The following is an 18,101-nucleotide window of genomic DNA, read 5'->3' on the forward strand; positions in this document are numbered from 1 at the left end:
AAAAATTACTTGCACTTGTAACTGAAAATAGGTGCACTTGTAAGTGGTTTTACTTGCACTTTTTACTTGCAAATGTGCACCAGCTACTTGCACTTATAACACATTTACTTGCACCAAAGTTTGAGTTATTTAGGAAAATACCACCGCGTCGTTTTTTTATAATTAAATCTAATTCGTTGATCTAGACACGTGGATGGTTGTGAGTAATTTTTATTTCTCTCCTGGGCGGCTGTTCACACACACACACACACACACACACACACACACACACACACACACACACACACACACACACACACATATATATATGCGATGCGTAAAAATATATGCTCAATATTAGTATTTTATATTAAAATTTTTGCTTAAAAAAATTAAATTTCAGATATTTAAATTATTGTAAATAATAATAATAATAATAATAATAATAATAATAATAATAATAATAATAATAATAATAATGTAAAACATTTTAATAAATTTGATATTTATATTTTAAGAAATAACTAACATATAATTTCAATATATAATGTGTATATTATTATTATTATTATAATAATAATTATTATTATTATTATTGAAGATAAGAAAATATATGATAATGGTGAATTTAGCCTTTGTGCTATGTATGTTATTGTGTCGGTACTTGTAATATTTGAGTTGTTAATGAACTAAAACTTTTGGAGTTTTGGTCATTTATTAAAAATGAATTTGTTAAAAAAATTTGTTAGTCTTTAAAAAATTTTATAACTATTAATGATATTTTACGTCTTATTTCTAAATTTTTCCTAAAAAAACTCTCAAACTTCTCAAAAAAAAAAAAAAACTCCCAAACTTCTCACTTCAATGGTTAGAAACGTAGGCCACTGACATCCATTATACGGATTAAATTAATTTAATAGATATCAATGATCTATATTTTGTATTTCTAGCCATTAAACCATGGAGTTAGATTGTGATTTGGGGCAACCCAATCAAGTTGGTCAGACTATTAGTTTTGTAATCATAAGGTTTTAAGTTTGACTCTAAATGAGAGTGGTTTATTGGCATTTGTTTGAGCTGGTCATCTATGATATGACAACCTAAGCTTATTTACTTCCTTGTGGTCCTTTACTAGCTAGGGTCACAACTCACAAGGCAGGATTTACCTAGTGTATATTCACGAGTAATCAGGCTTATTTACTTCCTTGTGGTCCTTTACTAGTTAGGATCACAACTCACAAATTAGGATTTACCTAGTGTACACTCACGAGTCACGAATAATGACTATTGATTTTCCTTACCACAAAAAAAAAAATTATTTAAACATTGATAGAGAATATTTTCCAAATATACCTCCCTATACTTTCTATGCTTTCTTTAATATTCGGGTCAGGGGTCAGGAATGGGCCTCCACCTATATAAAGGGGAGGCACACACACAGTAGGGGGAGGCCATTCCATACAAACTATCAAGAAGATAATTCCTCTATCTTCTCTACTTTCTTCTGAGAACATTTATTCAAGGCTAGTTAAAGCCAATGTTTTCCCTGCTCTCATACACTTTCATATACACACTCTATACAATTCGTACATTGAACTATTATTTCATACAATACTTGATTTTGTATACAAGAGTCAATTAACTCTATCAAGCATAAGAAAAATAAATTTTAACAGAATCTTTAATACGAGTGGAAGTGCCACTTTACTAATAACTCATAAATTAAAAGTGGTGTTACCTATAACACACGAACTAAGCTTATTATTACTTTATAACTTAGAAATCAAAATGTTATTCTCCTATTTTATATTTTCTCTTATTATACATTTTACACGGTCTTTCTAGTGTGATATGATTTATTTCTCATATATTATTTGTAGACTATTATACATAAATAGAATTTACATAATGCATACTCTTAAATTAGTAGATATAGGTTTCCTCATCACAAAAAATATAAAACTTCCATGGTCTAAAAGTAGAAGAAAAGAGAAATTAAAAAAAAAAAAAATCATGACTGGTGGGGAACAACAATATGCATAGGGATAGCTTTGTCGAATGACCCTACCAAAAAAAAAAAAAAAAAAAAAAAAAAGCTTTGTTGAATGAGATTCAAAGAATTCAATTTAAATTAGTTGGACCCATAATACCCCCCAAAAAAAATGATTGGCTATTGTTGTGATGAATAACTTAGGGGCAAATTATGCTGTGCATCCGTATGCACCATGCATGGTGCATATGGATGCAAAAACGACGTCGTTTTAATAAAACGCGCGTCTCCTCTTAAAAAAAAAAAATCAGGTTCGATTCCCAGTAACAACATATGAACTAAAATTCCATAATCGATGAACTATATTTCCATAATCGATGAATTATATTTCCATAATCTAATCTATGAACTAAAAATTCCAGAATGAATGAACTAAAATTCCATAATCTATAAACTAAAATTTCAGAATCGATGAACTACAATTCCATAATCGATGAACTATAATTCCATAATCGATGAACTATAATTCCATAATCAATGAACTATAATTCCATAATCTATGAACTAAAATTCCAGAATGAATGAACAATATAATGTTGTTGCTAGGAATCGAACCTGAATTTTTTTTAAAGGGGAGACGCGTATTTTTTAATAAAACGACGTCGTTTTGGCATCCGTATGCACCATGCATGGTGCATACGGATGCACAGCATAACGATTGTAACTTAGGGGTGCTTGGTTTATGGGATTAGACATAAGGAATGAGAATAAAAGTCATACACATAATTTGGTAGACAATTTTTTAAAGAGTTAATTCCATCGGAGGTCCCTTGTCTTTGGTGGCAATTTCAAATTTAGTCCAAAAATATCATTTTTGTCATTTTACATTCCAGACTATCATTTTTAACACTTTTAGTCTTTCTCATGATTTTTTTCTATTTTTAGTAAGGGCATTTTTGTCTCTTCATATTTTTCTTTTGTTATTTTTCCGATTTCAACCAGTTTAATTGGTTTAGAGCTTTACTAAAACTTGGTTGAAAAATATGGTTACTAAAAATCAGAGGTTACCTAAAGTTCTAATTAAACCAATTAAATTGGTTGAAACCGGAAAAATAACAAAAGAAAAATATGAAAAGACAAAAATGTCCTTACTAAAAATAGAAAAAAATCATGAGAAGGACAAAAAAGTGTCCAAAAAATGATAGTCTGAGATGTAAAATGGCAAAAACGATAGCCTGTGACTAAATTTAGAATTACCACCAAAGACAAGGGACCTTTGGTGGAATTAACTCCTTTTTAAAACACTAGTCTTTTACGCGCATTGCGCGATTGGGATTATGCCCAATGTTTTTTTTTTTTTTTTTTTTAAATAAGTACTTTAAAGTATATTAAGGCAAGAATATATTGGAATTGTTCATGCATAGATAATTGAATGTTGAATTTGTGTATTTAAATAGGTAATTCTAAGTTTACAAATGCAAGATAATATAGTTAAAATTGATTATAATTGTCAATATTATAATTTTATTGGTATGATTGAAACCAAATACGAGACATAAGGGAGGGCAAATAAAAATTAGGGCATAAAATATTAAATATATACTAATATTGAAGAGCTAACTGCAAATTGCCAAACAAGGACATTGCGAGGTAATTTCCCACTTTAATTTGTTGTGTGATTTGAATACTCTTTTTGTCAATAAATCCCCAAAGTAGTTAATATGATTGGCTTAATTATATTTTTTTTAAAAAAATTATTATTATTATTATTATTACTATTATTATTATTATTATTATTATTATTATTATTATTATTATTATTATTATTATTATTATTATTGTTATTATTATTATTAAATATATGTATACCCTTAGTTCATTTTATATGTTAATTTAAACAACTAATTTTTTCTAATATCATTTTACCAACTGTTGATATAATTCGCTGGTCAAATCCGCTAATATAGTCCGCTAAAGCTAACCGCTAACTGATGATTGTCAAACAAGGACATTGCGAGATAGTTCTCACTTCAATTTGTTGTGTGATTTGAATACTCTCTTTGTCAACAAATCCCGTAGTTAATATTAATGATATTTTTTTTTAATTTTTTCATGGTATTAATAAAATACTTGGTAAATAAATATATAGCATTATTTTGTATTATAACATTGATATTTAATTAAAAAATAGTGCACAAAAAAAGATAATAAACAATGTAGCGAATATAATCAAATGATGAATTTGAATGTAAAGAATTTTTAAATTGAAGAAATATAAAGACAATATAACTAATAAAATTATTTCTCTTAATTCATTTATTGATAATGAATATATTTTTTAATAAAGACATTGTAGGGACAATGTAGCGAATATAATCAATTGATGAATTTGAATATAAAGAATTTTTATATTGGAGAAAAATAAAGACAATATAACTAATGAAATTATTTATCTTAAAAGTTACTGGCTCTATTACATTGTAGTATCTGTTCATATACTTTCTCAACCTATTGAAACACAAGGAACCAATAACGCCTCCACTGAGGCTCGAACTTATAATCTTCCAAATGGAAGTCCAACCCGGATACCATTGGACCACATAGTCCCGGTCTCTTATTTCTCTTATTTAATTTATTGATAATGAATAATTTTTTTTTTTTTGAATAATGACACTGTAGACACATAATTCTAAATTAAAGAAATGCATATGTATTTTTTGTTGTTGTAGCTTCTAAATTATTATTATTATTATTTAATTTAATAAGAGTAAAATATTGTACTAATTATCTCAACTTTGATTGGGATGGGGTTCGAACCTAAGACCTTTCTTATTGAAATCAATGAGTAAATTAACGGTGAACTAACAGAAATTAACGGAAAAGATAATATTTAACGGAAAAGTTAACGAATAATCATATTTATTAAGGATAAATTAGAAAATCTTAAGGAAAAATTAAAATCTGGTCAATCTGAGACATTCATTTGATTAAAATATTTAACCACCATTTTTTCTACCCATTATAGGCCTAACTTTTTTGGGCTCTTATTAGTATAGTAGATAGGGATAAGATTTGGGTAAATTATTGTGTGGACCATGGTCCACACAATGTTATGTGGACCATAACAAAAAGTACATTTTTAATATACTAAATGTACATTATTTTTGTATTGAACGTACATTATACAATATAATGTACACTCAGAACAAAAATAATGTACATCCCATGTATACAATGTGCATTATTTTTGTATTGAATGTGCATTATTTTTGAACTGAATGTACATTATTTTACAGTAGACAAAATATAGTCCACACAACTTGTGTGGACCATGGTCCATACAATAATGATTGTAAGATTTGATTACCCTTATAATTAAAAAACTCATTAATTATCAAATTTAAATCAGGTATTGTTCCATTAATTCAACTTTATCCCTCTTTATTTCATCGCCTCCTTACTCCATTGGCTTTCTCACTACATTGCCTACTCACTTCATCGCCACATTTAAGATCGATTGCCTTAATTTTTTTTTATTTTTTATTTTTAAAACTTTTATTCTGATTATAAGGTCATACATAACCAAACATTAATATTGATAATCATTCTAACTTCACTCTATATTACTACCAAACGTGTAAAATACATTTATCAAAACCCATTTCAAGTATTTGATTTCGATTACCATGCTTAAACCAACACACCTAGTTATAATGTATATGTATCCGCCAAGGGCTTTGAAACTTTTTCTTGAAGCTTTTGGACATAATTTGCTTAGGAGCTACGGTAGTTTCCTATGGTGATTGCACACTCAATCAAGCATGGATTGAGTGCGGGCTTAAGTCATTTCAATCCATCAAGCTACTGCGACGGAAAACAAAATTGGTACTAAATATTCTTTATTTGAATAATATAAACTATTTAGTTTTGGTACTGCAGAATCTTATTAAATATACTTATATGTCACGATATTTTATTATCTTTTACTTAATAAGATTAATAATATTTTAAAAAAGGGTAAAATAAACCCTTTAATTCATAACAATAATATAATTGAACTTTTAATAGTCAAATGGCGAAGCTTTTAACATAACTTCTGGACACATGGACGGAGCCAAAGGGGCAGGGAATCAGCTGCCCCCTCACCCTTCCCCCGTCATATATATAATCTTTGAATGTATATATTTATATATAGTACATGTTTTAGTATTAGTATATAAAAACTGTTGATTATTAATAAGAAATGAATTAGATTAGTTGGTAGAGCATGTGTTTGGTTATGATGAAGGTTAGGGGTTCAAAACCCCTTTTTTGGCTCTTTCCCTATGGTTTTAACATAGTCACGTTTTAATAGTTTTTTAAATATTTAATATACATACATGTGGCAAATTATGACGTGGAAACGTGTTCACCATGCTTTGTGAACACGTTCCAAAACAGCGTCGTTTCCCCACCTCCCCCCCCCCCCCCCCCAAAAAAAAAAAAATAAATAAATAAATTTAGTTAATGTGCTGTTAACGGCGTTTTGCATTTTATGTTCAGATTATGAATTTACATTTATTAAATTATGAATTTTCTGTTATGAGGTTATGAATTTACAGTTATGTAATTATAAATTTTATGTAAATTCATAATCTCATAACAGAAAATTCATAATTTAATAAAAGAAAATCCATAATCTCATAAAAGAAAAATATTTATTAAATTATGAATTTTCTGTTATGAGATTATGAATTTACAGTTATGTAATTATGAATTTTCTGTAAATTCATAATCTCATAACAGAAAATTCATAATCTCATAATAGAAAATTCATAACCTCATAAAAGAAAATTCATAATTTCATAACTGCACATTCATAAATCCATGTCTGCATATTCATAATTTATAAGTGTTGAAAAAGCTTGCGCGAAGAGGAAGTGAAACCGCGAAATGTGAAAAGGAAGAAGAAAAGTCACGTTGTTAATTAAAAAAAAATTGGTGGAAGATAACGGTGCCACTTACGGGCACCGTTACTGTGTGGGACCGTGTTCACCATCCATGGTGAACATAGTTCCATGACATAACGAATGCACATACATACATATATATTCAAATTATTTTATCAAATTAATTATGTTTCATAATTTGTTATGAATATTTTATAAAGTTTCGATGTGTTTTATTTTTCGTCCATATCTAATAATACACACCTATATTTCTTAGGTAATTTATTTATTTATTTTTTAAACAACTCTTTTATTTTAATGTTTCACCTTTACTGGAAAAAAATTTCTGATTCCGTCCCTATTCCCCCCCCCCCCCCCCCCAACAGAATTCCTGGCTCCGTCCGTATCTAGACAAATACATGGCTAGAAGATTGAGACTTGAGAGCCCATGTTGTGTGTAACTTATGACCAGAAGAGGAAAACGAGTGATTTGCATACTATAGTTGAACTATGAAGGGTGAAATTTGTTAGACTAAATATATATCACATGCATAATACTGTTTGACACAGGACCGACTAACCTTCAGCCATAGTTCTTGATACGATTGAGCTATCTGGACTGCTGTAGAGATAACGAGTATTTTGTCTCTCACTTTACTAAGCTCTTTTTAGATGGTGTATGAGGTATGTAATGTGAGCAGTGAGAGGACTAGTGACCTTATATAACCACTGGCCATCATTGTGGTTGTATGTCTTTAGGTCTCCTAAACCCTAACCAGACTCCTAATCATAATGGTAGTCTAGCTATTAGGTTATTAGTGTTGCACCACATATCAAATACTGAATATTATCATAACTTATCCTAATGTTATAATAATAGTAACGGATAAAACGTTACATTCTCCCACTTGGTGCAAACACCACCACTCAATAACAGAAAAACACCAACTATAATGATACGTTCTCATTAACGCGAGTAGTATCCATTATGATCAAATGCAAACTGCCATTGAGCACTTAATTAGGAAACAAAACCCAACGAAATAAACCCTATGTTTATTCCAAGTCCCTGAAGTACATTTCTCATCAATATAAAGCAAATGAAGGTGTACACACTTAATTGAGAAAATGTCTGAATGCCAAAGAATTTTATTAAAACTGAATGTATATATACAAATTACAAATTGGGTGAAAGTCCCATTTTCTGAACCAGATCCTTGAACTTAAATGGTGGCATGCCTTTAGTCAAGGGATCTGCTAACATCAACTCAATACTTATGTGTTCAATGAATACAACTTTATTTTTGACATGCTCCCTAATTGCTAAGAACTTGATGTCGATGTGCTTAATTCGACTCCCACTTTTGTCGTTCTTAGCTAGGAAGACTGCAGCTGAGTTGTCACAGTAGACTTTCAATGGCTTAGATATAGAATCCATAATTCTAAGCCCAGAGATAAAATTCTTTAGTCAAACACCCTGTGAAGTAGCCTCGAAACAGGAAACGAATTCGACTTTCATGGTAGAAGTAGCTATTAAGGACTGTTTAACACTTCTCAATGAGATAGCCCCACCGGCCATAATGAAGACGCACCCTGAAGTTGATTTTCGAGAATCAACACAGCCAGCGAAGTCCGCGTCTGAATAACCGAAAAGATCTAAATTGTCCGTCTACCTAAACCCAAGCTTGTAACCTTTGGTTCCTTTGAGATACCTTAGAACCTTCTTTACAACTCTCCAATGGTCTAACCCCAAATTGTGTTGGTAACCCCAAAATGTTCGGCCTTGTACAGACTTGAATATATCCAAGACATCCAACAAGGGATGTTCTGCATGGATTCTTTCTCCCAGACATTGAATTAATTTATCCCCTTAGCTATGGGAGCAACGTTAGATGAACAATTTTACACATGAAATCTCTCTAAAACTTTGTTTATATAGGTTTTTTTGAGATAAACCCAGTATACCTTGAAACCTATCTCTACGAATTTTAATGCCAATAACATAAGAGGCATCACCCATATCCTTCATATCAAAGTTCTTAGAAAGAAATTGTTTCACATCACGAAGCATCCCCTTATCATTGGTGGCAAGTAAGATGTCATCCACATATAAAACAAGGAAACAAATTTTACTCCCACTCACCTTCTGGTATATACAGTTATCTGATAGATTTCCAACAAAACCAAACGAAGAAATTTCCTCATCGAACTTGATATACCATTGACGGGAGGCTTGTTTTATACCGTCACTACTATAAAATTACACATATAAGTAGTACTTTACACTACACCCCTTAATAAAGGTGTAGTGTATAGTTGAAACAAATAAGAATACACTACACCTTTATTTCAAAGGTGTAGTGGAAAGTAATTTTATTTATAAATAAAAAAATAAAAAAAACTTTCTGCGGCACCCCTAGAGAGAGGGTGCCGCAAAAAATTTATTATTTTTTTTATTAAACGATTTTCCGCGACAACCATCTCCCTGATGGTGCCGCGGAAAGTCAAGGGAAATAAAATTTTAAAAAAATAAAAAAATCAGATTGGCGAGACCACATTTCCTCTCCTCCATTTTCTCTTCTCAATCGCTAAGTCCACAGCCGACGCCTCTCCTCTCCTCCAAGCCTTGGACCATAGCCAACGCCTCTCCTCTCCATTTCCTCTCCATTTCGGCCGCCAACGTTCAGCCGTCGTCGCCCTTCCGATCCTCCGCCGATCTGCCATCCGACGCCACAGCCGAAGCCTCAGCCGTCCTTACTCATAAACTCATAGTGACAGCCGACCGCCATTACCGAACTCGACGGCGGCTCCCGACAAGGCGATAAGGTCATATTCGTAGACAAACCTTCAATTTCAAATCCCTAATAAGTTTTCCCCGCACAGCAGTTAGCTAAACCCTACTCCAATGGGGGAAAATTGGAGATTTTGCATGCTTTTGATTTTTTATGATGCATATGCTGTGTAAGTTTTATTCACTCTAGGGTGTTGTAGTGTTTCCTATTTTGAAATTTTAAATACATTTGATTCTAATGATGCATATGCTTTGTGTTGTGTTTTTATCAATAGCTTCCTCCTAAGAATATCCCCGCACTATAGAGAATACCAGGGAGGCTGATGAGAATGTCTGCAAACCTGATGATGAAGAGGTTAACTATTACCTTTCTAATTTGATAGGGGTCTGCTATGTTTCACACTCAAATGAATAATTCTTTTACTGACCTTGTTTAACTACTTTCTAATTTGTGGAGTATTTTAGAGTTTCTGTGCCACATGTTAGCTTCTTATTTTTACCTAATAAAATAAAGTGTACTTATTTCTAAGTTTTATATAATCATGTGATTTTTCAGATTGTTAAATATGCAAAAGGAAGGGATTTTACTTCCATTATTGTTGTACGCACTAATCGTTGGGAACCAAGTTTGTATTCTGAGCCATATTACTTTTGTTGCTTCTAATTTTAACTCTATATATTTCTACTGACTGTAACTGCTGTTCAATTTTGATGCTTTTTATTGATTACTCATCATAGGACTACCTGATGGTCCTACAGCTCATTTTAAGCTCTCAAGACTTGTCCTGCGGAAGGATCTCAAGGTGGGATAATAAGATTAAATAGAATGGTGGTATTGATTAGTTGTGGGCATAGGTAGTTAGGTGGTAATGGTGGTAGAGGTGTTAGTGGTCGAAGGTGGGCATACACACACATAGGAGGTGGTGGTGTTGATCATGAGTGAAGCCTCATGTAAGTTTTTGCACTTGAAAATTTTTAAAGATATCTTTAGAAGCCAAATTATTGAACATGTTTCATATCTGTATAAGTTCGTAGACAACTTTCAGACTCATCAGACTGGACTTACTCAGTCTTCTGGACCATTCGTCCTCGCCCGTATGTCTCTGTCTGCCTCTAAAGTCTAATCCCTTCCATTAATCTTCCTTCTTTCCTCTATTTTGCTTACTTATCTCCTCCCTCTTTTCTCTCTTCTTGCAGGAGAGTTCGCGGTGGGAATGATTGCAAGGTTGGAGATGACAATGTAAGATTGTATGTTCACTTCCCTATATATATATATATATATATATATATATATATATATATATATATATATATATATATATATATATTTTATTCCTTTTACTGATAACTCAACTTTTGCTTAGCCGTCAAGACTGTATCAAGATGTCCATTCAGTTATATAATTATGGAGAGTTGCAGAGTGTTTGGAAGAGATGGATGGGGAGGATCAATCAGAAAGGCCTTTAGCAAGATGTCCATTCAGTTATATAATTATGGAGAAGGGTGGATACTGGGTAAGTGATTTGGTATTGGATTCTAAACCCCGGCCCCCTCCTCTCACTGTCTCTGTGGATATAGTTAAAAGGGAGTATAAATAAATTTTTTTTTTAAAAAAGTAAAAATGACAAGAAATTTTACCAGGTGGTGTCGTAAATATGGTTGGGTTGATTGCAGGTTAATGGCGAAAGTTGCATCTGATTAGTGTCATAAATGGGTTTTCAAGGAGCCTAGGCAGAGTTCATTTGATGTTGTAAGTACAAAAAATGCCAACTTCCTATACTTGTTTTATTTTTTTTTTTTTGTTTATCTTTCTAGTTTCAGAAGATTCTATCAATTACCTCGATCATATTGCAGTTTGTGTCTGAAAATTTGGACTGAATTAGATGATACATTGCAAAGCTACAGGAGGCATTGCATTCAATGCAAAAACAAGTAGAGGAAGCAAATGTAAGAGTTGTCTTAGATTCTTGCATGTTTTAGTACAAAAGATGTATAGTTTAATAATCTGTTGTCTTGCATTCTTTGTGGAAATATACATGTGAAGCCCTATAGGAATTCTCTTCAAATGAATTTTAGTATTTGTTTTAGAGATCCACTGCAAGCATGACAATTTTTAGGACAGTAAGAGTACTTAATTGTGTATGTAGTTCCATACTTACTGTGCTCAAATTTTGCCTAAATAAATTTTCATTATGTTTTTCCCTTGACATTTATTGCAAATTATGGACTCACTTAGTAATGGCTTATATGTTTACCTTCTGGACATGTTATTTATTGTTCTAGCAATACTTTTGGGAATTATCTTATTATTGATCAATCTATTGTATTTTAGTACAGAAAGATATGTTGTATTTATAAGTATTTAGGGTTTATTATATACATATCTTCACATTTAATTGATTTTCTTGAGTTATCCTTGTATTGTATTGTATTTTGATATAGTTTACGTATTTTGATTTTATCCGTGTAACGTGTGTATATATATATATATATATATATATATATATATATATATATATATATATATATATATATATATATATATATATTTATTTATTTATTTATTTAAATTATTTTTAAAGGTAACTTTCCGCGACACCCTCTGGGAGGGTGTCGTGGGAAGTCATAATTTTATTTTTTAAAAATACATTCCGCTACACCCGCCCTATAGCGGGTGTAGCGGAAAGTCATAATTTTTTTTTTTTAAAAAAATAACTTTCCGCTACACCCGCTGTAGGTGTAGCGGAAAGCTAGGCACTTTCAGCGACACTGGATTTCGCTACACCTGTACAGGTGTAGCGGAAACCTTTTTAAAGGTGTAGCTGATGTGATTTTTTGTACTAGTGCGTATATGGATTTCTTAAGCTTACATACTAAATGCTCACCACCCCTAGAGGAGAAACCTTCAGGTTGTTTCATATAAACCTCCTCTTCTAGATCACCATTTAGGAAAGCGGTTTTCACATCCATTTATTGCAACTCAAGATTGAAATGTGCAACTAATGCCAGAATGACCCGAAGTGAATCTTTCTTTGATACAGGAGAAAGGGTCTCCTTGTAATCGATTCCTTCTTTTTGAGTAAATCCCTTGGCAACAAGCCGGATCTTGTATCTCTCTATGTTGCCTAATGAGTTTCTTTTAGTCTTAAAAACCCATTTACAGCCAATTGCCTTGGCCCCATTAGGCAACTCAACAAGATCCCAAACTCCATTGTCCTTCATGGAATTCATTTCATCCTTCATGGCTTCTAACCATAAGTCAGACTGTGCACAATTTGTGGCTTGAGAGAATGTTTCAGGAGCATTTTGTGGCTTGAGAGAATGTTTCAGGATCATTTTCGGCCCCTATGTCAAATTCTTGTAGATACGAAACATAATAACTAGGAATTGCTGATCGCTTTATCCGAGTAGACCGTCTTAAGGTTGGACCCCCATCGCTTTGTATAGGCTGCGAGTCAACTACCTCTTCAAGAACTGGTGGCAGTTCTTGAATTGGTTCAGTCTGCATCGGCTCAGAATTTTGCTGTATATCCCGAGTTGGTTCAACCATTGGTTCAAAATCTAGTTCAGGCGATTGCTGTAAGTCCTGAACTGGTTCTTCCAAAGGCTGATCCTCAACAGTAGGTTGCACAATCGCATGCGGGACTGAAGGCACGTTGCAGATAAATACAACCCCACCAGATGACGTAGAAGGTTGAGAGTCAATATGATCGAAGGAAGGAACTAAATCCTTAAACCGATCACTCCCACTAATCAAGTCATCTTCAAGAAATTTAGCATTCCTTTATTCCACTATCCTAGTAGTATGAGATGGACAATAGAATCTATAACCCTTAGAAGATTGTGCATATCCAATAAAGAAAGCACTAATCGTCCTTGGGTCAAGTTTCTTCTCGTGTGCGTTATATATCCTTACCTTAGACGGACATCCCCAAACACGCATATGTTGCAAACTCCGTTTCCAACCTTTGAATAACTCAAATGGTGTCTTAGGGACAACCTTTGTTGGAACACAGTTTAATATATACGTTTCCGTTTTAAGTGCTTCATCCCACAACGACTTCAGAAGCTTAGAGTTGCTAAGCATACTCTGCACCATATCCAGAAGGGTCCGGTTTCTTCTTTCAGCTACACCATTTTGGTCCGGAGAACCAGGCATGGTGTATTGGGCAACAATCCCATGCTCTTAAAGAAACTTAGCAAATAGACCAGGTGCTTGTCCATTCTCAGTATATCTACCATAGTATTCACCACCCCTATCAGACCTAACTATGTGTATTTTCTTGTTACATTGGTTTTCAACTTCAGCTTTAAATGATTTAAAGGCATCCAATGCTTCATATTTATGATGAAGTAAATACACAGGAAAATCTTGAGAAGTCATCAATAAAGGTGATGAAATATTTCTGACCAGGTATTGTCATGTCAGGACAACATATGTCAGTATGAATAATTTCCAACAACGTTGAACTCCTATTGGCACCTTTCTTTAACTTGTTTGTCTGCTTACCCTTAATGCAGTCAATGCAAGTCTCAAAGTCAGTATAGTCTAGAGTAGAAAGTACTCCATCCTTTACCAACCTTTTAATACGCTCAAGGGAGATATGACCTAATCTCTGATGCCACAACATTGAGGAATTGTCGTTAATACTACACCGTTTGGTGCCGTTTTGAACATGTAAAGAATTGTAAACTGAATCCTTCTTTAATTTAAGACGGAAAAGACCATTAGACAATGTACCAGTACCAACACAAGTAGAATAATGAAATAACTTGGAATCATTGGCATTAAATTCAAAAGAATATATGAAGGGTACAAGTCTAGATACTGAAACTAAGTTCCTAGAAAAACTAGGAACATAAAATGTCTTTTCAAATGTCAATACAAAACCATTGTCTAAAACTAAATTGCAAACTCCGACAGCTTCTACTGGTGATGCAATCTTGTTTCCAGAGAATATGCTACACTCAGTTCCCGACGACTGTCTCAATTTTGTCAAATCCTACAAAGAGTTTGCAATGTGGATTGTTGAACCAGAGTCAATCCACCAAGAATTAGTATTAACCTCTGACATATTAGATTCGAAACAAACAAAAGAAAATGGAACATACCCAAGCTTAGCCACAAGCCTTCGTTCCTCCATTGCACACCTGGTTATCAACTCATTGATAGACCAGTCCACTTTATGTGTGATGTAGGAAATCTTAAAAGGATTGTACTCCTGAGGGAGGGTATCCAATGCAAAACGCACCAAAAAATCATCTGGTACAATGATTTCCAACTTCTTTAATTGAGTCGCAATGTCCCTGAGTTGCATAATGTGTTTCCGCATTCCCTTGACAGTGGAAAGACGCAAATTTCTAAACTTCATTATTAGAGTTATTGCCAAAACTTTCTTTGATACAATGAAGTTATCATCGATAGCTTTGAGCAAGGGCTTAGCTTTCCTAATGTCCTCAAAGCAAAAATGAATTTTGTGGAAATTCTTGACTTAATGAAGAGCACACATAATCCATTGGATTTCTCCCATTGTGCGCGAAGCTGCTTGGCTTTGCCAGTGCTTTCATCAGTAACCTCAGGGGGTTCCTCATTGAGAACAACGTAATCCAACTCTAATAATCTTAATTGCAGGAGAATTGCATCTTTCCACTCCTTGTGATTATCTTCATTAAGGATTGGAACATTAATAGTTCGTGTTTGAGTGACAGGATGAATTGCTGTAAAGAATAATAATTAATGCTTGGTTAGAATTTTTGAGGCATAAAAATTAGAGAGAGATACTGAAGTACATAATATTACCAATGTAAAATTATGCGAAAGATAAATTCGGATGCTATAAAAATTGCCTGTGGGCTAAATTTTTACGCATAATGAATTTACCAAAACAGAATGGTGGAAACAGAATGGGTGCGATTTGAGGTTTTTTCCACCCTTAATGACAAAACTACCAAAACTACATGCCGATACATAATCCCTGTGGGCAAATTATGATCATAGTATGGTATTTCATCCTAATTAACACTACAAATATGACAATATTGTCTGTGAGCTAAATTTTGCCATATGAATTAACTACAATATTCTTGCTTTAACTTTATGTGAGTAAAACTTAATATTTAATTTTGATAAATTAAAGATGCTGTGGCTACTCTTTAATTGACCAAAAAAACACAATCAGTAGAAAAAAAGCCTAATAAACAAACAGATTAAACCAAAATATGATAGACAATCCTTAGGTATACTCCCAGGAAAGTTGGTCGAGACGAAGCTCGGTTAAAAACCAACTCCTTAGACAGAGTATCGTCGCAAGGGGACTAGTAGCAACAAGGTTTTTAAGCCAGGGCCATAGAACTAGTATTCCTCCCCAAGAAACTTCTCTAATTCATGTGTTCTCATTTTTGAAGTAAAATCGTTTGAGAGATCTAAAGAGTGTAGTTTCACCTATGGATAAGGCTTTGAATAGGGTAAACTACGAATTGTTTATGTACTTTATGTGCTTTAGGAACTTTATAAGAGCACGAATGGAGTAATAACTGAAGAGTGAGTAACAATATGCATAATCTAACCTGAAAGGCACTAATTCACCTAAAGGTACTAAATCATGCAAAACATATAATTCAGACCTAAAAGGCTCTACATTTTTCTTAATGAACATGCTTTTCTACAGGCATAATTATAACAGTCAAATAATTATTACAATAAAGAGATAAATAGCATGCTCAGGTTATGCATATTCCTCACAAAATACTCCACAATTAAATTGTAACACTTAATACAATTTAAACTGCAAAATATTATTAAATTAAAATTCAACTGAAAAATTAAAACTGAATAATTATTCAAAGTTGAATAATAATTTAATAATAGACTTAATAAAAAAATTCAATTGGATAATTTAATTAGAAGAAGTCCAAATATGATGAAGATATCAAACTGAATGAATTGATGTAGTCCAAATATCAATTCAGGTTTGGCCCAAAACCAAAAAAGGCCCAGGTTTAATTAATTTTTTTTCTTAATGAGCCCAGGTCTAGCCCAAATTGGGCCAGACCCGGCCCATTAACATATCATCATCATCTTCTTCACGCAAGATCTAGCAGCAGCAGCAGACTATGGAGTTCGACGCCATGGAGGACAAATAACAGCCAACTGGTCGCCAGCGTTGCCAACAAGAAAGCAGACAGCAGCCTCGTTGTCGGGAAACCCAGCGCCGCAGCCGCCACCTGGCCTCCACGCAACACCGACGTCCGCCGCCCACAGCGCGAACCAGTCCAGTCGAATGGTTTCCTCTACGTCGCCGTCGCTCCATCACCGGCAAAGAAGCTCCAACGTCGACGGCAACTGAAGGGAGAATGACCGGAACTGCCGGCGTTCTCCTCCGTGAACGATGATCCGCCGGCGACTTGGAGTCCAAAAGGAGAAACGGCGAAGCAGATTCCAAAAAAAAAAAAATTATCCAATTACTTAATTTTTTTTTGTTTCTTAATGCGGAAAAATTATTTTCAGCAGTCCAGAAAATTTAATTGCGGACTCAAAAATATTTACACATGCATCTCAATTATACAAAACCGTATACAACATATGCAAATATTATATATATGCAATTAAACAGAACGAACCAGACATATATTATATATGGCGACTGATACCAATGTTTAGACTAAATATATATCACATGCATATTACTGTGTGACACAAGACCGACTAACCTCCAGCCATAGTTCTTGATACGGTTGAGCTATCCGGATTGCTGCAGAGATAACGAATATTTTGTCTCTCACTTTACTCAGCTCTCTCTAGATGGTGTATGAGGTATGTAATGTGAGCAGTGAGAGGACTAGTGACCTTATATAACCACTGGCCATCATTGTGGTTGTATGTCTTTAGGTCTCCTAAACCTAACCAGACTCCTAATCATAATGGTAGTCTAGCTATTAGGTTATTAGTGTTGCACCACATATCAAATACTGAATATTATCATAACTTATCATAATGTTATAATAATTGTAACGAATAAAACGTTACAAAATTGGGATAAGATAAGTGGTAATCTTCCTGATCACATTGAAGCCAAACTTGCATGTATCGAATTTATGAAGATGGTTAGTGTTTACCATGTAATTAAATCCCACTATGTAATTTGCATATTAATATGACAATACTTTAGATTATGACTTAGTGTTGCTGGTTCGTAGACTGATTGAAAACCTGATGGAACATAACCTGCAACAGCTGATCGCCTAGAATCTAATCCAGAAGCTATTTTACGATTAAAATGGAAAAACTATTTTGAGATGTTTTACAAGTCTATCCTTAATTAATTGAGAGATCATACTACACTTTCAATTAACGCCTCAAGGGTGAAAGGGTAATTTGTTTTACAGGAAAATATCTTTGAATTAATCTCACTTA

The 18,101-nt window shown here is 33.2% G+C and overlaps 1 protein-coding gene and 1 long non-coding RNA gene across 3 annotated transcripts; both read left to right on the forward strand.

Moving 5' to 3' along the window:
* The first annotated feature begins 9,645 nt into the window (after positions 1-9,645).
* On the forward strand, positions 9,646-10,328 carry LOC109190202. Its single transcript, XR_002055674.1, has 3 exons — positions 9,646-9,723; positions 9,964-10,043; positions 10,245-10,328. It is a non-coding gene; the product is annotated as an uncharacterized LOC109190202 (long non-coding RNA).
* A 107-nt stretch (positions 10,329-10,435) lies between these two features.
* Positions 10,436-11,289, forward strand: LOC109190194. 2 transcript variants are annotated; one of them, XM_019340644.1, is made up of 3 exons: positions 10,436-10,783; positions 10,886-10,928; positions 11,053-11,289. In XM_019340644.1, the coding sequence occupies exons 1-3, from the start codon at positions 10,624-10,626 to the stop codon at positions 11,153-11,155; spliced, it is 306 nt and encodes a 101-aa protein (XP_019196189.1). In that variant the 5' UTR covers positions 10,436-10,623; the 3' UTR covers positions 11,156-11,289. The 2 variants fall into 2 exon arrangements, with proteins under 2 accessions (XP_019196189.1, XP_019196190.1); XM_019340645.1 differs by having other exon boundaries at positions 11,056-11,289.
* The last annotated feature ends 6,812 nt before the right edge of the window (positions 11,290-18,101 follow it).

The sequence above is a fragment of the Ipomoea nil genome, unplaced genomic scaffold (assembly GCF_001879475.1).
Source record: "Ipomoea nil cultivar Tokyo-kokei standard unplaced genomic scaffold, Asagao_1.1 scaffold1574, whole genome shotgun sequence".
NCBI lineage: Eukaryota > Viridiplantae > Streptophyta > Magnoliopsida > Solanales > Convolvulaceae > Ipomoea > Ipomoea nil.

Bases quoted from the DNA above. Each gene is read 5' to 3' on its own strand.
- LOC109190194 (XM_019340644.1), top strand. From the start codon at position 10,624: ATGAGTGAAGCCTCATGTAAGTTTTTGCACTTGAAAATTTTTAAAGAT. The intron at 10,784-10,885 runs GTATGTCTCTGT...CTCTTCTTGCAG, and splicing joins TGGACCATTCGTCCTCGCCC to GAGAGTTCGCGGTGGGAATG. The intron at 10,929-11,052 runs GTAAGATTGTAT...ACTTTTGCTTAG, and splicing joins GCAAGGTTGGAGATGACAAT to CCGTCAAGACTGTATCAAGA.